The sequence below is a fragment of the Piliocolobus tephrosceles genome, chromosome X (genome assembly GCF_002776525.5).
Source record: "Piliocolobus tephrosceles isolate RC106 chromosome X, ASM277652v3, whole genome shotgun sequence".
Classification (NCBI taxonomy): Eukaryota; Metazoa; Chordata; class Mammalia; order Primates; family Cercopithecidae; genus Piliocolobus; species Piliocolobus tephrosceles.
Genome location: NC_045455.1, coordinates 83,012,614 through 83,040,597, shown reverse-complemented (window position 1 = coordinate 83,040,597; position 27,984 = coordinate 83,012,614). Strand labels below are relative to the sequence as shown.

Sequence of the window (27,984 nt, the reverse complement as noted above, 5' to 3'; positions counted from 1 at the left end):
TCCATGATTTCACCCTGTCCTCCTACACCAGGAAGAGAAATGGTGATATGTGCTTGACAAGAACTTGGGAATAACCAAGCCCCACACAAATGCTCAGCGACTTCCAGGCTGTGACTACTCTTTTCATGAAGGACGATGTGATAAATCGTGACGACTGAAAGTTGTCGAGGTTTGTCAGAATAAATGGGAGAATCTCCAGCATCTCTTAGCGGAAGCTCCCAAGGAGCTAGCAATGGGTGTGACATGAGAGACAAATGCGGCAATCCTGAAAGGTGACCAGCCTCATACATGCTAGACTAGACTGGAAGATGCTCTGAAGACAGGAGGCATCTCAGCCCTGTGCCTCCTCACCACACTTGTCACTTTCCACCTCCTTGTATCCTACACATAAGGAATTCCTGTGGTTAGGAACCAGATCTGGTTCATTGTTAGCCCGTGGAGGACTGCATCTCTTCTCCTTCAAGGCCTCACGGTCCACTCCACTTCTTCAAGTCTTGGATAAAAATCAGTGCAGCGAGACCTCGCCCTGACCATTCTAATGAAAATTCCATCCCTTACTATCTCCCTATCTCATACCTCCCAGGATAAGTAAGCCCATCTCCCGTTCTTATTTTCTATGGCCTTTCCCCAGTGAAATACAAACCCCGAGAGAGCAGGAGAGTGCGTTCCTGCATTCACTTGGCATACCCAGAGCCTATCACAGTGCCTGGCACGTGGTCGTGATGGAACAAAGCACTGATACATAGCAGGCTGGTGGGGTTGCTGGATGGATGGAAGGAGGGAGGTTCCACACACAGCCTCAGGCCCTCAGCCTCCTCTGGAGCGAGGGAGGAGGCACGCTATGGCATGGCCCCATTCCTATGGCAGCCATCCTGAAACAGCTATTCAGCTTTCCACTTGTGGAGTGAAAGCATGAAGTTTAATTCCACCAGATGACTCGTGTCTTAATAACTTTGGTAATATGCCACCCTCATAAACCACCAGCATTCTCCACCAGGATCCCAAGGAAGCAGAGATAAATACATATATTTGGGGAAAACTGACCTTTAAAAGTCAAGGTTCCAAGGGCCAATTCCAAAGTCATAAAGAGCTCATGTGAAAAGTAACCTTTAGTTTGCCATCAAAACTGGTTTCATAAAGTGTTTTAAATATACATTGGGGAGTTTCACAATAGGTTCTTTTTACATTGCTGATCTGTGACATGAGACAGAGTTTGCCAAGATTTTCAATAAAAAAGGATATATTGATCTAATTACCTTTTATTCAGGTTCTTTAGTACCCTCGATTTCTGTTCTGGCTGATGCAAAGCTGCATCTCTACTGTGCAAACTTTCTATGATTGGTTGAGCATCCCCTTCCAAACTCCGAGAGCAGGGGTCTGGAACTCAACCCTTACCTCAATCAGAAGCAATATTTCCTTGGCAAACACCAAATCCGCAGGACTTTTCTGGTCCTCCAGGGCAGTGCCAAGGTTTCTGAGCCTGGTAACTAGCTATGAGCATCTGAAGTTATCCAGATGAGTTCTGAAGTCATGCCTACCCCAGCCTTGAGAGTTACACACACTTTCCCAGGGGAGAAAAACAAAATCAGAAGAAAAGCCAGTCAGATCCATTTGCATAATTTGGCAGAAAGTGCAACTGGACAAACAGCAGCTTTTCTGGGCCGTCTGCTCTGAGGAAATGAATAATATTTATGGCCAAATAAACTGTGTGCTCCACAAGGAGAGGGGCAATCAGAGAGCCCAGGCAGAGCTGTAGGCTGGGTGAACAGACACAGGAAGTCAGGCATCAACACAGAAAACTCAGATGTCACTGAGGGAAACAAGAGCCAGCTTAGTTTTCCCAATGGAGGCTGGACTTTGGTGGGAGATACCCGGAAGTGCTCACATCTACAGCTCGTGTCCTGCCTTTGGAACAGAACATCATAAACTCTAGAGTCAGGCTCACCTGAGAACCACGAAGTCTCTGGAAGGATGGGGGGCCATGCTGTTCAGCACGTACTGGTAGATCTCTGTTTGCCTGTCTAGAGTCTCCACAACCTTCCACTGCACAAAGTCCTCGTCCCACAGGTGGCGCTCTCTCAGCACGCGGTTCAGGACCACCGAAGGGGGCGCTTCCACCTCCACAGAAGCCTTCCACAGCTTCAGCGGGTTCCCGTCGCCCACCTTGGGAAAGACAACGTCAGAAGCTGAAGAGGCTGTCTGGGAAATGGGTCCAACATTTTTTGTTTGGGCTTTTAGTTTTTCTGTCATACTTTGCTGGGTGTTCAAAAACCATCACTGATTATGTAAATTGAGAGTGATGCTACATACCTCAGGTTTAACGTTTTAGTCCTTAAGCTTAAAAGAATAATAATGATGATAAAAATAATAATCACCAACACACCCGGTGGTTACTGTGTGCCAGGCACTATTCTAAGCCAGTTGGTTTTTAAATCAGCCTTCCTCTGACAGTGGTACTCTTACAATCTCCATTTTACAGATGGGAAAGCTGAGGCACAGAGAGGTGTGTGACGTGCCCAACATGACACAGCTAAGGGGTAGAGCCAGGACCGGGATCCAGCTGTCTGGCTCCATGGTTTACTCTCTGATTCTACGCAACAGATCTCTGGACTGAGTCTTTGAATGGTTCCTGTGCCTTAACTGTCCATGTGTGTGCCCAGCCCTGTGGACACAGCAGCTGTTTGCAATGCAAAAACAAATGTCTGACTGTTAGCTGTGGCTTTCTGGGGGTGATCTTTTTCCATCCTCTGAGATTACCTTTTTGAAAGCAAGATCTGTATTGTCTGAGCTGGAGCACGTGACCCATCCCTTGAACTTCTCCTTGGCTTCTTTCTGGAGGCCCTGGATGAGATGATTCAGGTAACTGTGGAAAGTTGCCCCGCTCTCCTCCAGCTGCGTCCCCAATTCTTCCAGGGTTGGCACGTGGATCTCAGCCTCCACATACGAGTTACGAGACTGGGCCACCAACTCGTGTGGAACCTAGACCAACGGATGCACGAAAGGGCAACACACTGGGCCAAAGAAATGCTGAGACTCAGAAAGCAAAGCCATTTCACCCACAACCCGGCTCTGAGCCACGGGCCGAGGGCCACACGGCCGGAGATGTTTTTCTAAGATCACTGCCAAGGACGGGAGGGGCCTTCCTAAAGTCAGGAAATACAAATATGTTTCTGAGGCTGTATTTATTATTCAAAACACTGCAATGACTTCCCCTTTATTCTTTCCATTTCCCTTTTATTTTACCTTTAATGTCTTTTTATTCAGTTTGGCAAAATGTGGGCTCAGACAACTTTACCCACCGTGAATAAGACTTAGACTCGTGAAGGGAAACATCAAACAGGACTTGGGAATAGCTTTTCATTTTTAGCACACTTTTCCCATTGACAAATGCCAATTCTACCACAAAAGTATGCCACAAGTCTGGTTCACTTACTTCTTTTACATATCTGTGGCTGTATTCATAAGCTGTCATTGGTTCTTAGCAACAAAGATCCCTCAGTATTACACGCACACTCACACACAGATGTTTAACCTAATGAAGTCCCAAGGTAAAATCAAATAGAACATAATTGGCTGACTGGCCTTGGACCTGACAATGGCAGGTGATGCAACTGTTTGCATGAAAACCATCAGGTCTTCATACCATGGGTATGAGTTCTTGATCAAAGCCTCAACTGTATAGCTAGCTCCTCAGCTTTCTTGGAAGCAAACACCAGAGCTATAGCATATACTATTGTCATTATAAAATCAGGAACAAACAGATAGAAACCATAAATGTAGCAACAATCCCAAGTGTCTTATCTAGTTCCAAAAGCGACTAGGGAGGCGGAGGTTTGAGCCTTTTGCTCACCTCAAAAAGTCTGTCGCATTCCATGATCATGTGTGCGAGCCCCTGAGCTGCTGCCAGATTCTCGTTGAGGTCCTTTTGATCTGGCTTCCCGGTGGCATATTTCTTCTGTATGACTCTGTAATTGAATGTGAGTGTGCTAAGCAGATCCCACACCAAATAGCTTGTCACAATACCAAACTCATCCCTTTTGTTTTCTGTTTATACCCAGATGCTATCCAGATCCCAGGCTTTTGTGTTTCCAAATAAAAACAATGATCACATATCTTAGATATTCTGAATCAGGCTGACAGTCTGACAGTTCACAAGGAAAAATCTTGGAAAACTAAAAGGGCAGGAAGAACAGCGGGGGATGAAATTAATCTATTTTTCCAAACTTTGAAGCCCCTTAACTGTAAGCTCCTGTGCTTTGGTCTCAAATATAGCCTTCTCAAGATTGTAAAATACTACTTTGTGTATATTTTTCTCCTCACTCACACAGACAACACAAAACTCAAGCTTTCTGGATCACAACTGGCTTTCTTCAATGCTAGCTCAATAATTCTATGAATCTGAGGCCCGTGAATTAGGGTGCCTCACAAGATTTTCTGATTATGAAAAGAGTGTTGACAAATCCTGAAGTTGAAATGTAGCATGGAGACATGTTTTATCTATCTATAATCTATTATCTCTCTCTCTCTATTATGTACCTATCAATCCTCTCTTTATCATCTATCATCTATTTATCATCTATCTATATAGCTGTCATCTATTATCTATGTATCATCTATATCAATCTATCGTCGATCTATCTACCTACCTATCTATAATCTATCAATATATCCATTCATATCTATCTATCCATTTATCCATCCATCCATCCATCCATCCATCCATCCATCCATCCATCCAGTCTTATAAACTGTGGGAATGCCTACTTGGGGATTACTGTTGTTACTGAGAAAAAAACCCACCGTGGAGAGCTTTCTTTCTTCAATAAATTAAGATGAAAGAGGGAGGGGGCCAGACACACTGCCAGGTTCATGGGCGTCATCTGATTCTCTTCCACCAAGTTGACGACGTCATTCAGGAAACACAAGAGCGTCTGCAGGACCTCCCTGTTCTCATCGGCCAGTAGCAGGATGGCAGCCTGCACAGCCTGCAGCCGCTGCTCTTTGGAGACATCTGAGGAAAAGTGGATGCCAGGTCATTGGAGGAGCAAACACAGAAAGAGCCAGCTGGGAGGCATTGTGTAAGCTCCACCTTCCTGGTGCAAACACGCACCTAGAGTCATCACCACCAACAACAACCAAAACAGCAGAAAAGGCACAAAGAAGTCAGTAATTGCTGAGGCCTTGCAGCTCATGGGAGGCAGAGCTGAGTCCCAACCCTTGCAACTGAACTCTGGATCCCGCAGTCTCAATGGCCAAGCAGGGTTTAGAAAGGGGCACCACCATCCTGGCTTTCTGTATTCTGAGCAATCAACCCACTCACCTGCTTTCAGAAGGCTTCTGGGTGAAGTGGGTGATTAGGACTCTGTCAACCTGGCATCCCTCTTGCCCATCCTCCCTGACAAACAGTTTGGGAAGCCCCTTTCAGGATGCCCAGGGCTCCGTGGGACATGGATTGAAAACCAGTGGGTTAGGGAACAGTAGCCTTGCCTTGCCTTGCCTTTCTCCACCTCTGCCAGCCGGGCCATGATGCCAGTGCCGCACAATTCACCAGGAGTGGTGTTGAGCTGCTGGGACCTCTGACCTCATTCCTAGAGGGCCAGCTTCTCGAAGGGAAGCCTGTACATCTTCCTTTTTCCTACGAATCTCCCAGGGCTTGCTTTGCAGGATGCCTGCTATTGACTTCATGTGGAGACCCAGCCTCACCTGTTCCACAATCTTGGGGTTTATGGAAATTGAGGCTGTGCTTGGAGAAGAACAACCAGGCTGCCTAAGGTGATGGGGGATGTCTGGCCCTTCTCAGTCCCATCACCCTTGAGGGTGGTCCTCATGGTGGTGGTTGCTGGTTATGCAGGCTTACCAGGGAATTGGTTCCAACAATATGAGGTGAACTAAGTGGAAAACCACACCAAATGAGTGATAGGTGCTGCCTTTTGCTGCTCCCACCCGTGGCTGTGTTTATTTAGTGATCAGTTTAGTCTTCTCACTGGGAAAGACATTGTCGCGAGCTTGCTTCTGTCGACACTGTTGTCTTTCTTAAAACGCCATGTTCTGGTACAGGGGCCTCCACACTAGGGTGTCTGCACTCTCAAGGGGTGGGGAGGTGTGCTCCTGACAGTCACTTGAGGTGTGAGAAGACATCATCAGCACTCCCACGTGTGTTTATCTTTTCTCTTACCCATTAAAAATACTGATCAGGGCTGCTTTATAATGTGCATAGTACATTATGGTATATCCAGTATATTTATATTACTAAACATAAAGACACATTCAGATATTTGCTACTGGCAGGAGCGCATGATAAAAACAAACTCGGAGCTGGCTGTTCTAGAAGGGCTGAGGTGTGACCTTCTGTGGGGGTCCTGGCTGGCCCCAGGCTTTGTGGTCCTAGGGGGCTATGGATGCTGGATTCGCCTGCATTCCCATGCCAGAGGCGTGATGTCACATCCCAGGGCTGACCACACTCTGGCCCTGATTAGCAAATCCACGTTCCTGGAAAAGCCTGAGCACGCCTTCAGCGGTCTGAAACCTGGCCCCACTCCTCCCAGCATGTCCGTTGTGTACTGGCACAAGATATACCTGGGGTTCACAGAGAAGAGCCATTTTGTTAAAATTATAGCAAACCCATTTTCTTACTGTCGCTTGGGGTGGAGCAGAAACAGATGGTACTAATGATCTCAAGCTTGTGAAAGGTGTTACAAATTCTGCTTGAGCCGATGAATTGTTTTAAATATGCTGACCTAGGTAAGGTGTCCAGTGTGTATACATTGTTTAACTTTAGATTACTAAGCTTCTTTTCCATGCAAACGTTGATTTCCCAGCCATCATTTTTGAAGAGTCGCCTGTCATCTCTATATGCTGTCTCAGTTTCCTTCCTATTCACTTGTTCTTTGATCCCTCCGAAAATACTTCCTGTCCATTATTATTATTATTATTATTATTATTATTATTATTATTATTTACTAAAAATGCTTGAAATACCTAAATTCAGCATTTGTTTTGGATCCTATGCTCTTTTAGCTTTCTGTTACATACCACGCTGCTGAGGGTCCTGCCCCTTTCCTGGTTCTAAGGGGATGATTTTAGGTTTGAATTTTTAAGTGTGGATAATTTGCAATCATATGAGAGATCCTGGCACCTCAAATTCAGAATCCTGTGGACTCTGAATCCTTCTGCTGTCCAATTTCCACATTCTTTCAATCATGAGGCCTTAAAGCCTTATGGTTGTCTTTGACTCCTCCATCCTTCTCCCTCCTCCAGATGGGTAGGACTCAAATATTTTCATTACCCATCGAACACTCCAATGTCAGTCATCATTTGACAAAAGCCCAAGAAGTGGCATAGCTGAAAACAGAACTTCTCTGGAGGACTGGAGGAGGAACCATTCCTCTCTGCCACAGTAGCAGTTTGGAAACTTTGACTCTAGGGTCTATGCATGGAATGTCTTCTCTTCAGTCTCACTGCTGGAAGTCCCTGCAGGTAATTCAGAACCTTAATTAGTATGCTGACTCCCTGAGCCTCCATGCTCGTCCAGTTCAGTGCCTCTGGTACATCACTTCCAGATTCCTGGGTCAATGACACGGTGCTGATGGACTTTCTCCCTGCGGCAGGTACAAGGCTGGCCACTGACTCAACTCAATACCCTTTCTTCCCGTCTTCCTCATTAAGAAAGCACATATTCTGCTCAGGTGTGAGCTGCAATATACTCAGGGAAATGGGTCCCTCCTTCAGACCCAAACCTGCCCTAAACCAAAACTGGTAACCCAGGTCTTCTTTTCAGTGTTTGGTTTAAGAAGTAAACCACTTCTGCCTGAGGAGACCAAGAAAAATGCTAAGAGCTTATGTAAGATGCATGTCCTTGATAAAAAGAGATACATGGCCAAGGAGAAATGCAGTCCCTCTCTTCTTGCCTTGGAATGTGATTTTGTGAAGATGTGATAATTATAAGTTGTGACAATTATACTGTGACCTTAAAGGGAAAGTCAAGAGAGGCTGACTTTAGCCCTGGCATCACTGAGCTGTGGGATATCCAACTCTGGAATTATGGGAGATAATAAAATGTACTTACTGTTTAAATGACTGTTCGTTGGATATTTGGTTCCGTCTTTACAGCTGAGAACATTGTAAGTGTAAAGTAATATGAATTACTTTCTTTTTTATTCTTAAAGTTTGGAATGTCTAGAAAATAAATCCCTCAACACCACCCGCCGGGTGCGGTGGCTCAAGCCTGTAATCCCAGCACTTTGGGAGGCCGAGGCGGGCGGATCACGAGGTCAGGAGATTGAGACCATCCTGGCTAACACGGTGAAACCCCGTCTCTACTAAGAAATACAAAAAACTAGCCGGGCGAGGTGGCGGGCGCCTGTAGTCCCAGCTACTCAGGAGGCTGAGGCAGGAGAAGGGCGTGAACCCGGGAGGCGGAGCTTGCAGTGAGCTGAGATCCGGCCACTGCACTCCAGCCTGGGCGACAGAGCGAGACTCCATCTCAAAAAAAAAAAAAAAAAAAACAACACCCGACGGTTCCCCAGTGCTTAATGAATCAAGTATACACTCCCTGCCCTAATATTCAATGTCCTTCCTTTATGGCCCCAGTGTTGTTTTTCAGTGTCATTTGGTGTCACTCTATACGTTTGCCATACATGCAAGCCAGATGAAGACCCTGGGCTCTCCTGACATCAGTTTATGCTATCTGCAGAGCAGGTACCCAAAACGTGTTCCTCACATATCTCAGCCTTCAGTTGTCACTTCCTCCGTGAAGCCCTCATTCTGCATCTCTCTCTCCTTGGACTTTTCTGTAACCTTTCTATGGAACTTCTCCAACTTTGTAGTGTTGGAGTTATTTATGTTCATGCCTCATCTCCCTTATTGTAACATCCTTAAGATCAGAGAGTGAGTCTCATCCATCCATATGCTCTGCCATGCTCAGCACGGTGCCCGGTACAGAAGCCACACTCTGTAAATGTTTGCTTCGCTAAAATAAAGCCTGCTTTGATCTGGCTTCTTGCTTGTGACTCAGAAAGGGCCAAAGACATTTATTTCTTTCAAGTAATGTGGCTTTAGCCTTAGACTAGTGTCAACTTTAACCCAAGAACTGATTAAATGTAAAGACTCGTATCTGATACTTCCAAACCATAAGGGAGGCTTAATTGAAAAATGCAGTTCAGCCTCTCACAGCAACAACATCAAGAACTCCCTGTTTGGGCTCCAGCAACTTGTATCATTAATTTAACTTAACCTACTTACTTTGAAAAACTAATGTTTACTTAGTGGGTTGCCACCTTAATCTGTTTTCGCAAGTGGTTCTGATTATAATCTTTCCTGAGTTTGCAGTGTCATGGACTTCTTAAACACATTTTATACAGAATTCTCTATAGCACAGATATTCTTCAGATTGGATCAAGTCCATGTCAAGGTCCATTTCAGGCACATTTTGCTGAAAACTCAAAGCTCAAAGCCCGTGGGCCAAATGGCTTTTTTTTCCCCCATAAATTGGGATCTGGACCATCAAAATAATTCATAATGTTAACATTGTCATATCTAGCAAAGAGTCACGTGTTTCATTTCCTTTTTCTTTTTTCTTAGACAGAGTTTCGCTCTGTCACCCAGGCTGGAGTACAGTGGCCCGATCTCCACTCACTGCAACCTCCTCCTCCTGGGTTCAAGCAATTCTCCTGCCTCAGGCTCCCAAATAGCTGGGATTTCAGGCACTGGCCACCATGCCTAGCTAATTTTTGTATCTTTTAGTAGAGATGTGGTTTCACCATGTTGGCCAGGCTGGTCTTGAACTCCTGACCTCAGACAATCCAACCACCTCGGCCTCCCAAAGTGCTGGGATTACAGGTGTGAGCCACCATGCCCAGCCCACGTGTTTATTTCTAATAACCCTATTGCAACTACTTATAGTAGGATATGCTTCTTAATCAACAATTGTTATTTTCAGGGATTATTTTAATTATACAGGCTTTGCTGACAACTTAACATCATTAAAAAAAATCCAAGTGAAAATACAAATAAGTTCATTTAAGCTTAATGAAAAGGTTGCTTACTTTTCACCAATGAAGATGCATTGTACTAAAATACATTTGTTTTTATTTCCTGTCATTTTAATTCATGTCACTTTGAATTTCCTATATCCCAAAGAAATGCTTACTTTTTTTTTTTTTTTGAGATGGAGTCTTGCTCTGTCGCCCAGGCTGGAGTGCAGTGGCCGGATCTCAGCTCACTGCAAGCTCCGCCTCCCGGGTTTACACCATTCTCCTGCCTCAGCCTCCCGAGTAGCTGGGACTACAGGCGCCCGCCACTGCACCTGGCTAGTTTTTTTGTATTTTTTTTTTTTTTAGTAGAGACGGGGTCTCACCGTGTTTGCCAGGATGGTCTCGATCTCCTGACCTCGTGATCTGCCCGTCTCGGCCTCCCAAAGTGCTGGGATTACAGGCTTGAGCCACCGCGCCCAGCCCGGAAATGCTTACTTTTTTAAAAAATTAAAGAAGTTGTAATAAATACCTATATATAAAACAACTTCTATTGTGTCACTTTTCATTTTAAATTTTTGTAAATGTATTGGAAGTTTGTTTTAGATCATACACAAAACTCTTTTGAGAAGGAATATTTTGATGTCAAAAAGATATTTTCAAATGCATAAAAAAATTTCCATATCAAACTTTGAGCAAAAGTTACTTCTGTAGAGGAGAGCAGGATTACATTCATCTCTATGGATTGATGTGTTATTCGTATCATTAAAACTCAATCTATAGGGAATTATTTTCGTTACAGTGGAAGGATGCCCATGAGAACACCAATCTCATTATTTCCACTTACACTGATAGATGTGGAGGAAGGTCTCGCTGAGCTTGTTGGTGAAAAGGGGCTCAGGGAGGTCCCGGAAGAACTGTTTCACCATATCCGCCACGTCATAAGCAGACTGGTCTTCATAGTTGACGTTCTCAGGGAAGTTCTCATTCATTTGGCGTAGGGCATGGATTCGAGACTTCACCCCTGACTTGCGAAAAAGACCCACCTGAAACGAAGCCATAGGGTTGTGTCAGCCAGGCCACACTTGGTTGTGAGGAGGAGGAGGAAGCATGGGATGGGAACTGGATGAGCTGGAATTGCCTCCCAATTACTACATGCTGAACTGTTAGTATAGCCACTTTAGGCAGTAGCTGAACACTGTCTTCCTCGCCTATGAAATGAAGATGAGAAATCCCCACTGCACAGGATTACTGTGGAGAGTAAGTGAGGAAATAGATGTGCATGTGCTTTGTGACCTATTACATCTTATCACACTGCAGATGTTATTATTACTTTATTCATTTATTCAACAAGTAGTGATTAAGTAACCACTGTGAATCAGGCATGCTTACAGTTCCTAGGTGTCATTAGTGAGCACAGCAGATAGAATTCCCTGCCCTCTAGGGTTTACATTGCCACGGGGGTTTTGAGAAAGTTTGGTCAATGGGAGGTTTGGTGAAAACTATGTGGGTGGTGGAAGAAAGAATCCCAGATAAACGGTCATATCCAGTGCTCCTGCAGGGACAGTTTTACGGGGAATATGTTCGTGAAACAGAATAATATCAGTACATATTTTGATTGAAGGGATTTATTTACTTTTTCTTCTTTGGAATTCTTAGCATTACTTTTCTACCTGTTTGTTTTTATGCTATAAGCTATGGCTCTAGTGAGAATGATTCCTGCGTGGCTTTTTGTTCAAACCTCAAGATAATGTCATATCATGCCTTTTTCACCTTAGAGCCCAGACTCCTCCCTTACTTGATAAATAAATGGAACATTAAGGCATCAAGGACAGAGTGGCCCTAATGAGAATGACTGAGGCAGAGCAGAGCCCGGCAAGAATGAAGACCCTGCAATGGTTGGGCAGATTAAGCTCTAGCCCCTTTAGAGGAACTTCCTGTGCTGGACTTAGCCTCTGTCCAAAAGGAACTGAACTTGTCTGCGCGCCCTGGCTTATAGGGAAAGAACATGTCTGCTATTTTTTAAATGCCTGTAGGGAGTTGGTTCGCTTCAACCCTCAATTTCCACAGCTCTCATTCCCCAGTGGCTCAAGGGTTGGCCCACTTCTGCAAAGCAAGGTAGAACCTTCCTGAGTTGCTGGTCAGGTAGACAGTGGACACTAGTGTCAGTCACTGATCTGCCTCCCTATACCTGCAGGAATGTCTAATATAGGCCATCTTACTGATCACTCTGTGCGCCAGGCCGGCCTCCACCCAAGTTTGGGTATCTGACAAAGGCTTTCCTGATTGCTGCAACAAATGGAGAGGAGCCCTTATTTTTTTTAAACTGTGGTAACAGCAAGGGAAGGATTCCAAGCCATTAGAGCATACTCAAGTTTTTGTATATGTCAGCTGAATGGATCACAGGGGAAATTATACACTGCTACATTTTGTGGCCATGAAAACAGAATTCTTAGTAATATTTCTTTGCATTCCAAGGCTTATTGCTCTAATGTCACACATCAGGATATTCAGCCTGATAATATCATCACTTAAAATATGAATTACTTTCTTTTTTATTCTTACAGTTTGGAATGTCTAGAAAATGCCCAATTTTGCCATACTTAGATGACTCGTCACAAAGAATCTAGACAATATTTATCTTCCTTCAACTGGCAATGACTCCAAATTTCATCAAAGGGCATGGAAAGAAACCATGTACTGTCAAAAGAGAAAAAAATTCCAGATGTCAGGTGAGTGATTATTGGGGTGAGATCCATCTCCGACTTGTTTGCTTCTTCTGCTTTTCTGATTTTGGAAGGAGGCCCAGGACTGTGCCCACCACAGGGCTGGCTGTGCTGCACGAGAGTTCTCAGAATCGAGATGCCCTGAAGGTAAATGCTTCAGTGTGACTCACAAATATTTATCCTCATAGAGCAGGTATTATTCCATTTGAGAAGAATTCCTATTTTTTAACAGCAGAGAAATATTGATCAGGATCTATAAACAGAAGAAAGCAGACAGTGTTTCTGTTTAAACTGTCGGGCACGTTCCTCTTTTGTCCACCACGTCTTGCGGGCTGTTTCTGGGCACACACTCTTGTGCGTGCACACACACATCCCAGAGATGCTATCTTTGTATTGTTCGCTTTCCAAGTTTCTTTCTCGTTTCAGCAAATATTGTTATTTTAATTGTTTTAGACATGTCTGGAGCTGTCCAGCTGTGGGCTCTGAACTGCTGCTTCTGCCTGAGATCTTAGGATGTCCAGAGGGTTGTCAGGGATTTATTTGTGCTGCCTCAAATTCTGACCATAACCTTCCTGCCCTGCCCTTGTCTTCTAGGGCACATGGGAGATACAGACATATGTATATATTTTGGTTTCTGTGGATTTTTGTTGGAAGTACAGCAGGAAAATTTTCTTTCGGAAACCTAATAAAGAAAAGGTGGTCTCAAATCACATTCCAGTTGTAGTAGCTGAAGATGGCAAAAGGGAAAGATGGAAAGAATCTCTCTTCAAAGCTAATGATGAACTGATGATGAACTGATGATTGAGCTAACCCCGGAACTGTTCTATTTCCTGACTTTTTTTTTTTTTTTTTTTTGAGACGGAGTCTGGCCCTGATACCCAGGCTGGAGTGCGGTGGCACATTTAAGTGATTCTCCTGCCTCAGCCTGCTAAGTAGCTGGGATTACAGGTGCCCGCCATCACACCCAACTCATTTTTGTATTTTTTAGTAGAGACAGGGTTTCACCACGTTGGCCAGGCTGGTCTCGAACTCCTGACCTCAAGTGATTCACCCACCTCGGCCTCCCAAAGTGCTGGCATTACAGGTGTGAGCCGCCACACCTGGCCTATTTCCTGACTTTTCATTTGTGTTTTGTGAGACCATGAATTTCCTGTCATTTAAGCCATTTTAGGATGGGGCTTCTAGTGGTCACTGTGCAAAGCCACTGGGCACAGTGAGTAGGAGATGGTCTTTCTAAAGCATAGAGAGATCCTGAGACCAGGGGAACAGCTTCCCGTCTCCATCCTCACAGAAAACCACAGTGACGGCAATGAGTGGTTTCCAGTAATCATTTCTTCTTCAGAAAGTTTTGGCCGAGCACGGCGGCTCACGCCTGTAATCCCAGCACTTTGGGAGGCTGAGGTGGTTGGATTGTCTGAGGTCAGGAGTTTGAGAACAGCCTGGCCAACATGACGAAACCCCGTCTCTACTAAAAATATAAACATTAGCTGGGTGTGGTGGTGGGTGCCTGTAATCCAAGCTACTTGGGAGGCTGAGGTGGGAGAATCTCCTGAACCTGGGAGACAGAGGTTGCAGTGAGCTGAGATTGCACCACTGTGCTCCAGCCTGGCAACAGAGCCAGACTCCATCACAAAAAAAAAAAAAAAAAAAAAAAAAAAAAAAAAAGTTTCCAAAGTAAGGATTTGATCTGAATTTTTCACAAGAGATAGTTTTCCCATTAAAAATGGAGAACCAAAGAAATTCTTTTTTTTTTTTTTTTTGAGACAGAGTCTTACTCTGTCTACCAGGGCTGGAGTGCAGCGGCAGGATCTCAGCTCTCCACAACCTCTATCTCCTGGGTTCAAGTGATTCTCCTGCCACAGCCTCCCAAGTAGCTAGGATTATAGGTGTGCGCCACACCCAGCTATTTTTTTTTTTTTTTTTTTTTTTTTTTTTTTTTTTAAGACGAAGTCTCGCTCTTGTCCCCCAGGCTGCAGTGCAGTGGCATGATCTCAGCTTACTGCAACCTCTGCTTCCCGGGTTCAAGCAATTCTGCCTCAGTCCCCTGAGTAGCTGGGATTACAGGCACCCACCACCACACCTGGCTAATTTTTGTATTTTTAGTAGAGACAGAGTTTTACCATGTTGGCCAGGCTGGACTAGAACTCTTGACCTCAGGTGATTTACCCGCCTCGGCCTCCCAAAGTACCGGGATTACAGGTGTGAGCCGCCACGTCTGGCCTACTTTTTGTATTTTTTAGCAGAGATGGTGTTTCACCATGTTGGCCAGGCTTGTCTCAAACTCCTGACCTCAGGTGACCTGCCCGCCTCAGCCTCCCAAAATGTTGGGATTATAAGTGTGAGCCACCATGCCTTCCCTGTTGCTCATCCTTCTGACCACAGTGGGTGGGCAGGCAACAGCCCCAGCTCCCTCGGCTTCGTTATGAGGAAGATCCCAGGAGGGCATAATGTTTTTCCTTCACTTTTGTGTCTGTCACCCATAGGCAGGCAGCCTGGGCTGTCACACAGAGTCTCACACACTTAGTTTAACGCTCTGCTGTCTTGGTTTTGAAATTCTCAATGATTTATGAACAAGCGATCCCACATTTTCTCTTTTCACTGGTCCCACAAATGGCATAACAGGTCCTGCTGTCATCTACTGTTAAAGCTCAGCCCAGCCACCCTCTTGAGAAAGGGGAGAGTGGCCATCAGCCATGCAGAGTTCATTGTATAAGCATCTCTCCTGTATGTGATCTCTTGCTCCTTTTGAAGATGAAAGGGGAGTGATGAGTGTCCCCTTGGTCTAGTTTTCCTGTCCTCTCTCTTTTGTCTTTCACCTAAAGACCTAGCTATGAAAAAGCAAGGACTCAGCTGGGCACGGTAGCTCACGCCTGTAATCCCAGCACTTAGTGGGGTCCTAGGCGGGTGGATCACCTGAGGTCAGGAGTTCGAGACCAGCCTGGCCAATATGGTGAAACCCTATCTCTATTAAAAATACAAAAATTAGTTGGGTATGGCGGTGCATGCCTGTAAATCCCAGCTATTAGGAAGGCTGAGGCAGGAGAATCACTTGAACCCGGGAGGTGGAGTTGCAGTGAGCTGAGATCGTGCTACTGTACTCCAGCCTGGGTGCCAGAGCAAGACTCTATCTCAAAAAAGAAAAAAAAAAAAAAAAAAAAAGTGAGGACTCAAGGGTAATTTCACTGGATAGCCCCAGAGCACTGCTTACTTTATCTGAGGCAGGCAACAGGCAAAGTGACAAATAGGCAGTGGGGCCAGGGACACTTGTACTGAGTACCAAGTCTTCCCAGCATGATTAGGCTTTTAAAACTTACTGCTCTATTAGCAGGAGAGGCTGAGCATGAGTGGTGCATTAGAATTCAAATTCCATCTGAATAATATTAAATCTCCCTCTTGGCATCCTGTTTATGCTAATCTTTTTTGGGACTTAATGATGTTTATCAGGACTTCCATTTCCTCTTCTTTAGAAATGTGCTCAGCTAATGAAGGACGGTTGGTTTTCTTCAGAAAGAGAAAGATTCGTTAGAAGAGTATGCGGCAGATTCTTATTTTGAGCATTGCAGGTTCAGCCTCTCACTGCAGTGACTTCATATTCATCAGGAATAGCTATAACCTATCCTGTGCACGGTTGATTTAGGGCAGAAATAAAAGCTCAGACAACAAAGCAAGGCTCCTCTCACACATGACTATGTCTGAATACAAATGGTTCATCATCGAAGGCTAAACTTCCTCATCTCACCCACAGCCAGCTGCAAGGGCAAACATGAACACTCGGTTGCATCATGTAGAAACTGCTGTGCACGCGGGAGTGTGGAAAGCGAAAGGCTGGCAATGTTTCAGGCTCTGTGGGGCAGGGTCAACTGCAATGAGTGCTTATATGCGAGGAGAGTGCTTAGCATGGGGAGAAGGGGCCAACGCGCCGCAGGACGCCTCCGCCCTGAGACTCAGGGCAATGCCTTGGGAGAGTATGGGGTGGTGCTTCCTATTAAAACATGGCATACAAGGGGGATATTTGTGGATGTTCTCGTCTTCCGCAGCTTTGAGGCTGGGTTCTCAAGGCCTTGGACAGACTGGAATCTTTTCAATTCCACAGAGGTGCTGTTGGCAAAGAAAGAACATTTTGTTTGGTGTTGCTCTCCTTCCTTTTCACTCTTTCCCCTCGCTTTTCTGATTGATTCGCTTTTATTAGCTCTTGCTTGCTCTGAAATCTCTGGAACAGCCAGGTTTTGATTCCTTAGTTTCTCTTATTTCTCCCCTTTTCCTTCCTATTACCACCTTCCTTTTTCACAGGAGCCAGAGGGGTGGTCTCTGCGTGCTTTCCACACCACATGACAAGGAAAGGGAGGGACATTCCGCGGCTGGAAGCCCTGCCAGGACTGGGTGCATTATAAGGTGGCGACTGGCTATGGTGAAAGTCCCTTCGATGTCCTACGCATTCTCCCATGTGACTGACGCAAGAGATGCGTGGCTCTATTCATTTTAATTACATTTTGACTCATATCCATGTCTTGAAAAGAGTCTTCTTCCTCCAAGGCTTTGCTGGCACACTGTTTTTCATCTTGGCGTTCTCCCAGATTTAAAAAATGGACCTGAGATGGACACAGGGGTGGAAGAGGTTTTGGTGCCCTGTGTCTTTCTCTCTACTGATAAGACTTTTGCTTCCAAAGAGAGGCTGGCCCCACTCACAGCAGTGATACTGGCACTACACATTATTCAGAAGCTACAGGGGGCAGGAATGGTTTATTGCCCACACTAAAGACTCAGCGCTGAATGGAATAGTGGAATTACATTTCATTTACTTATAGCCACTCTTGTTCAAGAAAAAATTTAAGGGGGCTTACAGTAATCTATAAAATATAATAAGATACAATTAAATTAAAGATAAAACATAAGAAAATTACAGCAAAAGGAAAACAAAGACAGAAAAGGGTGGAGGAAACTAGGAATAAGACTGATGCATAAAATTAATGCCAAAAATTATATAGATTTTACTACAGACAGAACACACATTTGGCTCCACGCTTTCTAGCAGCCAATACAGTGAGGAAAACACACCCAAATGAATGAGTTTGGTGTCCACAGTATTAAAAAACAGGTCAGTTGTCCAAAAGAAACACAATGCTTTCAGATGCTACAGCCAGAGAAAAAAGGTTTTTCTCCCTTTCTCACAGAAAGCACATTATGTGACTTAACGACCAACATCGACTACAAAATCTTGACAGTGAATTCATTCATCAATGAGTTGTATAGGGTCACTCCTCAATGCTAGAGATGGCATCACCCCGAAGTCCACGGGGGAAAAGCCATTATAATAAGCAGCCGCAGAGTGCAGTGGTTAGGAACTTGGACTCTGGAGTCAGACTTGCAAGCAAGTGTTGGTTCCACCATAATGAACCTGGGATAACACCATTCAAGGGTGGATGTGGGACTAAATGAGGCAATTAATGCAGAACACATAATAAAATTGCTTGGAATATGCCAGGCATTCAAGAGAGGTTAATTTTATTGAACTAGTGACACAGATTGGTTGCACTTCCTTTAAGGCATTCCTGAACACTGTTTTCTCTTAACAGAGCTTTGTTGATACGCATTAGCTGGCCATGCTCTTGGAGCAAAATCTTCTCCGTGCTTGGAAAACGGCAAAGCCACAGTCTCTAAGAGCACCAAGAGGGAGGTACGTTTGATACATACCCTTACAGAAAGTGAGATGCTTGGAAAAACATGTGTCTTAACAAAATACCATCTTGGGTCTACACCCACAAACCAACAACAAATGTACAATTGAGGCCACAAAGTTCTATGCCAAATGACAAGGTTGCAATGCTTTTTAGCATTGGAATAGAGACCAGAGTGGGCTTTCCCAAATATTCACCAGAGCCTACCTCTTTAAAAACTTCTCTCAGTAAAACACCTTTAGGACATTAACTGTGAATAATGTCTATTCTCAGTAAAACCTCTAAGATTAAAAATAAATTAAAATGTATGCTTAAGTGACCAGATTAATTGGCTGACTCTATTGGGACGTGATTCACAAGTCAATTCATGTTGGGGTATCTGCCAAAGAAGAGGACCCTAGCAAAGGAGCCTGTCACCCTTATTGCTGGGGAATAAGAGGCAAGCTATTAAGGCCATTTCTCAAAACTAAACGGCCATCATCGCAACAGCGACAGCAGCCATCCCACCCTCCACGATGACATCCAAATATGGAAAAATATGTGCAGAGTTTCTAAATGAAAAGTGAGGAGGGACAAAGAGCATCACACATTCAGTTCAGTCAAAGACAACTTCAAATGAAGAAGTTAATTCTGTTTTTCTGTAGTGAAAATTGATTTCTGGTTCACCCTGAGACCAGCCTGATTCTAAGTGTGGTCTCAGTATTGGAGTCTCTACGAGCATCACTAGCCAGGATCTTTGAGTTCATGTAGCTGAGCTCATTCCTGCCCACTGAGCCCAAGGTCCAGGGTAAATCAGTAAAAAGTACAATCAACCATCTTAGGTTGGTACAGATTCTCTGCATGGCATCAAAAAGTATGATGAACAGAGACAACTACAGAATAGCTGCCTGGAAATATACCCACTATTCAGGGTTGCAATTTATCAATTAAGAACACAACTTTTATTTTGGACAGAGTGTCTAAGAAGCTAATGGGTGTTAATTTGGAGGAGCAAAGGCTTTGTTTTGTAAACTACAGGACGGACTGCACTCTGGATTTAATCACAGTCCACCATGATGGTGGGCCCCAGAAGTCCCGGAGGCAGAAAATTATCTTTGAATATTTTGTTTAGCTTGAGCTTTGAATCAGCTTTATAAAATGAGGGGATATTTGACTTAGCGGTTACTTTTGTTCATATTTTACTTGTACATTTTTAAAAGATGTAAATAAATCTGTCTTTAAGTTTTCCTGGTCATGATGCTGCTTCAAAGGAAAAAAAAAAAAAAAGAATTAATACAAGGAGGCATGAAAAACCTAATTCTTTTTCAAAAACAATATAACAGGGATAAAAGAACACTGTGAAATCAATGGTGGCATTGAAATAATAGTTACAAAGGAAATGCAGTACATAGCTTAACTCCAGTTTTTAAGGATTGCAAATTAGACATCACAGGAACAAACTATTAACGTCAACTTTCTGCAGTCACTCCAGGTCATCATTTAAGTTGCCAATGAGGAAACATCCTCAAATAGGATGTGGCTTGTTCAAATTCAATATTACCACATAAATGTCACAATGCCTTTTATTTTTGGTGAGGCATGTCTTGCCTGATCCTGGGCAGATCTGACTCAGTCTGACATCCCATCAATCTAATCCCATGGTTGGGGGTGGTGGGGCAGGAGCAGTGGGGGTTACAGCCCTACCTGATCGAGGCAGTTGTTGCGTAGATATCTCAGTGCTTGCTGAATACTTTGAGGCAGGGGCTGTCCCGTTCTTTGGACGTGGACTATGAGAGGAACGCCAAAGACAGCCTTGTCTTTGTAGTCGGGAACTTTCATCCTCTTCATGAACTTTGGAACTGACCTAGAATTTACAGAAACCAGGTCATGCAAGCCTCCTGGGGCACACTGTGGGGAGAGGCTCTGGAAGCAAGCATGAGGGAAGCCAAGCTTTTGTTGGAATACCCAAGAGACGCCGGGCGAATTCAGCATTCTCTCTGCATTAATCACAGGACACGGCCGTGCTCTGTGTGGCCCTTGCCTGCATGCTATCTCTAACTACTAAACAGCATGAGTCACGTTACCAGAATGTATTTGTAGCTCTGTTTTCAGGTCAAGTGGACAACTTTCCAATTTAATTGTGATAGACTCATCTCTCAAGTGCTGAACACTTAAAAGTCCCCAACAAAACAAAACAAATGTAAAAATTACAAGAGGAAGAAGAAACATGGCTGGGGCTGGAGGAAAAGGAAGGGAGAAAAGAAGAACAATATTTCTTGGCTCTATCCTTACTTTTCTACAGCCAGCTGCAGTTTTTAAAGGACATTTTAATACACAAGCATATATTGATTTGGCCATGAATTTATAACCTTCTAAAATATTTTATAAACACACCATTGATTTTTTAATATGCATATTATAAAACATAGAACAATTACTGATACATTTTGTATTTTCTCAAATCCACCAAATCATCTATAATAGGCCTACATTCAAGTTCTAACATATGCTTCTGTCAATTCCTTATTACAAGGTTTACTGCATATTCTTGTTTTTATTTGCCAATGAAATAAAAGCAGAAATGTATTTGAAGAACTAAATGCTCTTTGAATGAATCAAGGCTCTAAGTGGTAAGCTTTGCATCAGGCCAGAAGGTACAAGTGACAGCTGTTTCTGTGCAAACTGCCAGGATTATTTTATGGCAAGTTTATTTTTATTTCCTCTGTTCACAATTAATCACCCTTTACTTGTCTTTTTTTCCTTTCTTGGAGCCTGACTGCCTTCCCTGGAAACCAACTGAGAGCTACAAATAGAGCAACGTTTCCTGTGGGCTCTGTCACATGGAGGCTACGGCAGAGCTCATGCCTTACGTCCAGGAGATCATCAGTGAAGGCAATGAATGGGTTCTTCAGAATTCACCAAGTAAACATGGAAGCTTTTGCAATCACCCACTTAGCTCTAGAGCCAAGGATCCCCTCCCAGGTGAACGTGCTACGCACCATGTCCAGCCATGCTTGTTGGACATGGAGTGCTTCTCCATTATGGCCGTCAGGCGAAGCAGCGAGAAGCGCTGGAGCAGGCTCAGCTGGCCGGCCGTCTGGCTGCTGATGTGGGGCGACGCTGGGGCTGGCCGGGGCTGGTGAGACAGCTGGAAACTGTTCCATCGGAGTCGCCTTTACCAGAGAGACCATCACAGAAGCCAGTCACAAAGTGGACTTGGTAGCGGGAAACACGGGACATCACCAATGTACATGAAGCTAATCAAGATAGCATCCAAGCGAAGAGAATCTCAATGCAAATGGAACAGAAGACAGAAGTGTGCAGAACAAACACAGGACATGATTTTTCCAATTCGGATAAGTCTGGAAAAAGTCTTCTTATCTGTTTCATTAGGGGTTTAAACAAGTGATAGAGGAAATACTAGATTTTTTATTCCAAATTTGTTCATGTTGAGAGCAGCTGAGACAGTGTGTGTGTGTGTGTGTGTGTGTGAAAGAGAAACAGAAAGAGAGGAAAGAGACGGAGACAGGGAGATACAGACAGAAGCAGAGAGAGCAGACAGAGAGATAGAAAAGAGAGACAGACATAGATGGAGAGATGGAAAGATGACACAGAAAAATAGAGACAGAGGCAGAGGATGGAGAGGCAGACAGAGATAGAAACATAGACACAGAGAGAGCAAGCGACAGAGAGAGGGAAGACAGAGCAATATAGACAGAGAGGACAGACAGGTAGAGCGATATAGACAGAGAAATAGAGAGACAGGGAGCAAGAAACAGAGAGAGAGAAAGACAGAGCTAGAGAAAGAGATAGAGCTGTCAAATGTCTAGGGCTGCAGAAAATTTTCTCATTGTCTTCCATGTGTCTACACCCTTAACTCTTGCTCAGTATTGAGATGGAGCCTGAAGATGAGAGGTAAAGATGGTGACACATCACTGAGCCCCAAGATATACGCCTGTCTCAACCAGAAACCCAGCAGCACACACAGTGGTCTTGTTTCTACCAGTTTGGACCTCCCAGGGCCATTTTTCTAGGGTGCTTCTGAAACGGTCTTTGTAAGTCAGCTTTTACGTACTTTGTAATTGGCACTTTCAAGCAAAAACAGACTTACAGAGTACACATCTTAGACCTCAGAAATTTCTTATAGGAGCAAAAAAAGTGTAAAATTTGGGGAAGAGACATTTTGATGAATGTATCACAGGAAGGTCGGGGAAGAGTCGGTGCCTAGGAACTAGGTCTTGGTTATCCAGGATTCCCTGCATGTGGTGCCCGGTACAATGCTTTGCATATAAGAAGCTCAAAATATTTTTGGATAAAACTAAGATCAAAATAAAAGATAAACACAAATAAATATGAGTTAACATGGATTCAGTCACCATGATACCTCTGCAGAAGTCATACTTCTGTTCAAAGAATTCCTAATCACATACATCACTTAGAACATAGTCAGGCATGTAGTAAGTACTCTGCATATGTTTGTTAAAGAAATAAAAACACAATTACTATGAAATGGACAAAAAATCATTTCACAAATGCATGCCACCTACCTGTTTGGCCTGGTCAGAGAGGCCCCTACACCAGAATCCCTCCTGTCTCTGACCCCAGGAGGCTCAGATTCATTAAGAGATGTTACATCTCTTTCCACATCACTGGGTGTCGTCCGACCTTCTGAGACAGAGTTACCTTCAAAATCTAAGGTGATCTGATTAGGAGACGGAAAGGGGGATAAGCCAGGCTCCCCAACCAACGTATCATGAGTTTGCAGTTCAGGTAAGACATCTTTGGACCAGTCATCCACTACCTCCTGGAGCCCATTGACATGCTGCAGAATGTCATCCAAGTGAGGGAAAAGGTCATCTTTCTCCAAGTCCAAAAGATCTCCTGTGCTGGCATACAGATGAGAGCCAGGGACATTGTCATAGATACTGACTCGGCTGGCTCTGTGGCAGGACGCCATGAGCCGGGGCTCCCTGGCACCAGGGACCTGCTCTCTGCCCAGGGAGATGCTACCGGTCCTCCAGTTAACCCCATTGCTATTATCTGTAGGAGACAGGCTTTCAATAGAAAGTGCCTTGGGGAATGTTCCTGGTTTGTGATCCTTGGGAATATGCACCACCAAATTCTCTTGGGAGTGAAACTCATGCATACGGCTTTGGTCCCCTGCATCCCGCAGTGCTGTCCCTGCCAGCACATCCAGGTCCTCCAAGTACATGCCCCCACGCTTGTTGGCCTCGTGGTACTTGCGTTCCTTCAGGCAGGGTGTGCTGACGCCGCTGCTGCTGTGCTCTGATGGGCTGCTCTCGCCACTCGACTTGCCGGAGCACGGGAGCCCTTTTCTGCAGGCAGATGGCGGCGAATTCTGGAGATCTCCATTTGGTATTTGGATGCACTGCATGGCCTTAAAGGACTCTGGCTCCTGCTGCAACATGGGCCCGCTGATCACCAGGCCACCTGTCCGCCCTGACCCCTTGTGCCTCCCGTGGGCTCCCTTCCCGCGGAGTGTTTCCATGCGTTTCAAAAATGATTTGGCCCTAGCCCTTGTGGGCTTCTCATTCTTGGGGTGGAAGGGGTGGTTGAGGACGTCTCTGGGGGACTGCGGGAGGCTGCTGCTGACCAGTGGGGCATCCAGCATGACCGGGCTGTCTGCACAGCACTGGCCCAGTTGGCTGCGGCTGTCGCTGCCTCCACTGCTTTCGCTGTGAATGGAACAGACCTCAGGCTCGCTCAGGTCTGTGAGGACGCTCTCACTGCTGGTCGTGTTCCTCATCCCCGTGCCTCCCGGTGACCCACTTCTGTCTCCTCGAGGGAGCAGCGTGTAGAGGTCGTCCACACGAGACCACCTGCGACTGGTTCTTTGAAAAGTCCATTTGTTGCTGATACAAAGATCTTCCTCATCGGAGTCGTCACCCTGCAGAACACCAAGGAAAATGCTCATTAGCAGACAGTGTGGCTGAGGCAGGAACTCTGGATGCGCTGAGGGCAGCCCTGGGCGGTCCTTCACCTCCCTTCCCTCTGTCCTCCCATGCACAGGTGTGAGCTTCTTGGGCACCTCTAAGCTGTCCTTCCACCACTTGCACTGTCTTGTACATACCCTTCCTCCCAGTGGCCAGAGGATTCTTCTCAACTTGCCAAGCTTTCTTCCTTCCCATTTTCAAAGAGGTTTTGAATGCTTCCTTCCTTCCTCTCTAAGAAGCTTTCCCTGACTGATTATAAAGAGGGTATAATTACATCAGACTAGACAGTCTAAATATAAAGCACCTGCAGTCTTCTTTTTCACAAAGGAACTCAACTGTGCCATAAAAGGCACTTACTTCTTTCCAGAAACCTCTTCACTGAGCCCCAGGGACCATATTTCCAGCTTGCCTCTTCTGAATCTCAACGTCAGTATATCTCCAAGCTAACACTCCTTATTTTAGTCCTCTGCACTTGATTCTTACCGTGTATTCCCTGGATAAGGTAACAGCAAAATGACCCACTGAATTTCTTTAAGTAGGGATGAGGGAGGCATTCTGGAGATCACTATTTGTGATCCAATCCAGCTACTCTGCGTGAGCAGTTTTTTTCTGTTGAAGCAACTCCGAGTCAGAATGCTGTGGGCAGGACACACACCTCTGTGGTGTGGCTGCAATCGGTCCCCGCGGCTTGGCACTGTCTTACACTCTGTGCCTCACACATTGACTCTAGGTGTCTGGTTTCAGCCTGAATTTGCAGTCCCTGAGAGAGGAGCATCTGTATTCCCTGAGGCTAGAGATGGCCTCATTTAGCTCTGCATAGCCTTGGGCCCAGCGCAGACCTTGACCTCAGGCTTACCACTTCCTTTTGAAACAAACTGAATCATCGGATCCTGCTTCATCCTCACCAAGCACAGCACCAAGACCTAATTCTGAACTGATTTTCAAATTTGTTCCCTCATGTGTAATTTCACTCTCATTCTCTTAGCGTAGGCCTTTGCCACCTCTCTCTGGATCTGTTACAGTAAAAATGTGGGAGAAGCCCAGTCTCCAGCATCTTTCCCATCTAAATAGCTTTCCACAGTGTAGTCCAAATTGAATCATATATATATATATTTTTTTAAGCTTAGAAGCCTTCTGCTTGAGAGCCTCCACTCTCAGTTGTTACAGGTAAAGTCATCAAGAGCCAGGCCCGCTGCAGCGAGCCGTGATGGCACCACTGCACCACAGCGTCAGCAAAAAAAAAAAAAAAAAAAAAAGAGCAGGACCTGTGTTTCTCTGTTTCATTATTCATATAAACATATTTATTCATATGTATAGCCCCTCCAATGCCAAGGACATAATAATTGCTTATTTTTTTGTGAACTGAATTAAATTTACTTTATTCCACTTGGGTGTTCAGTTTTAAGACCTAGTTCCAAGTGTCAGTGATACCAATTCAGAGCTAGGTGACTGTCCACAAGCTACTTACCCTCTCTAAAGTAAGTTTCTGCTACTTATGAGATTGAAGTGGGTCTTGCCTCATAGGTTTGCTGAAGATTGCTGAAGGGCTAAAGAAGGTAGTGCAATCAGCAGTTCCTCACTGAGAGGTATTCGCTTAAAGCAAGTTTCTGCCGCTTATAATATGAGATTGAAGTGGGTCTTGCCTCATAGGTTTGCTGAAGGGATTAAGGATGCTAGTGCATTCATCAGTCCCTCAGTGAGAGGTATTTGCTTATTTGTATCTTTCAATGTTAGTTCAATTGCTTGTCAATCTTTTTACGTATCTGGCATCCACCTTAACTCCCTTAACCTTGCAGTGTGTTGTTTTTAAGGAAACCTAAGCAGATGCACAGTTAATTATTGTGGGGATCTTCCTGTTTTTGTTTATTCCTTCAAAATCTAGTTTCTGTGTATGTTTGACTAAATGGCAAACTTGAATATTCAAGTTTAAAGTGAAAGCAATAACAAAGCCAAGGTACAGAAAAGAATTCTACGGCTTAGAAGTCAGGTGCGGTGGTTGATATGGTTTGGTCGTGTTCCCACCAAAATCTAATCTTGAGTTGTAGCTCCCATAATTCCCATGTGTTGATGTGTTGTGGGAGGGACTTGGTGGGAGATAAGTGAATCGTGGGGGTGGTTCCCCCCATACTGCTCTTGTGGTAGTGAATAAGTTTCATGAGATCTGATGGTTTTATAAGGGGAAACCCCTTTTGCTCAGCTCTCATTCCCTCATCTGCTGCCATGTAAGATGTACCTTTCGCCTTCCACCATGATTGTGAGGCCTGCCTACATGAACCTGGGAGTCCATTAAACCTCTTTTTACTTGGAAATTGCCCAGTCTCAGGTATGTCTTCATCAGCAGTGTGAAAAATGGACTAATACAGTGGCTCACGCCTATAATCTCAGCTACTTGGGAGTCTGAGGTGGAAGGGTCTTTTGAGTCCAGGAGTTTGAGTCCAGCCTGGGCAACATATCAAGACTCTGTCTCTTAAAAAAAGGAAACAAAAAGAAACAAAAAAGAATTCTATAGCATTGAGATCACAGTGAAAAATTAGCTTTGAGTTTTAAAAACTTGCATAAAGCTCTGATGAAAGAGTTTAGAAAGTTGTAATTGTACAAGTGGAAAAAGGGCAAGACTCCAGAATGATGACTCAAAATATATTTTCCTACTAGTACTTTCTACTCCCTCTATTCCTGTGATTGATATAATACAAACTGTCATATGAGGGTCATTTATACACAAGATACCATGATAGGCTGAATTTTGAACTTACTGGATTTTTGTATTGCATTTTAGGAAGCTAGTGAGAAGTTGATATTAAATAAGGACTGTGAAAAAGCCCTTTTAGCAGACAGTTTTTGAGAAGACAAAAAAAAAAAAAAAAAAAAAAGGATATGACTTTAAAGAAAATACAGATATTATAAAACAGAAACTACAACATTTAGTGTTGGCCCCAACTACCTCTCTCAAATCTGGTTATGATGCCAGCACACCACATACTAGTTGGATAGGGACTCCTTTATTTAGGTTAAGAACACATGCCAAGCTGGGCACTGTGGCCTGGGAAGGGTAAGCCTGGCCCTGTTTGCTGGTCTCTAAGAGCTTATTATACTCACTTTGGCCAAAAGGAAAATATTTACAGCCCAACTAAGGCATGTGAAAAAGTGGCAAACTCCTGGGAAAAAGGTAAAACAGCTCAGGGAAATTTTGCAGTATTCAGGTTGTTTGAACCAAAGCAAACAAAAACAAAAGCAATAGAAAACAAAATGCAACAAAGAAAAAAACAACCATTCTTCTTCGGCACCCTGTGCCTGCAATGACCATGGTACGTCCATCCCCAAGGGTCATGAAATGGCTGTGTCTGTGTCTTCCACTAATGAGGGATATTTCAAACTATTTGATAATGACACACAACAAAAAACATATTTTCCATTACAACTCAGGGCATGCATACAGACTATATTAAAGCAAAAAAAAAAAGTTATACTTAAGTAATTATCCTTGTTTGTCTGTATTCTGATACTTTTTAGTCTAGTTTAGTCTGTTTTATTTTTTTAAATGTTGTTTGTGATCCACCAAATTCACTTGACAACCTACCAAGGGGCCATGATCTGCAGTATGAAAAACACACACTGCAGTAGAGTTTAAGGTAAAAAAAACACAGGACCCAGCAGAGCATCAGGCACATTTCAGACTCTCCAA

The 27,984-nt window shown here is 44.3% G+C and overlaps 1 protein-coding gene across 3 annotated transcripts in view; it reads right to left on the bottom strand.

The window, feature by feature from the left end:
* Positions 1–27,984, bottom strand: part of STARD13 (StAR related lipid transfer domain containing 13) — a 551,493-nt gene that overhangs the window by 4,759 nt on the left and 518,750 nt on the right. For all 3 annotated transcript variants that reach the window (XM_023208808.3, XM_023208807.3, XM_023208809.3), the window contains 8 exons: positions 22,896–24,256; positions 21,348–21,521; positions 20,053–20,212; positions 10,816–11,014; positions 4,801–5,011; positions 3,851–3,965; positions 2,758–2,979; positions 1,946–2,163 (listed from right to left, as the gene is read on the bottom strand). In XM_023208808.3, the coding sequence (XP_023064576.2) occupies positions 1,946–2,163; positions 2,758–2,979; positions 3,851–3,965; positions 4,801–5,011; positions 10,816–11,014; positions 20,053–20,212; positions 21,348–21,521; positions 22,896–24,256 (2,660 nt within the window). The remainder of the gene's footprint in view (positions 1–1,945; positions 2,164–2,757; positions 2,980–3,850; positions 3,966–4,800; positions 5,012–10,815; positions 11,015–20,052; positions 20,213–21,347; positions 21,522–22,895; positions 24,257–27,984) is intronic.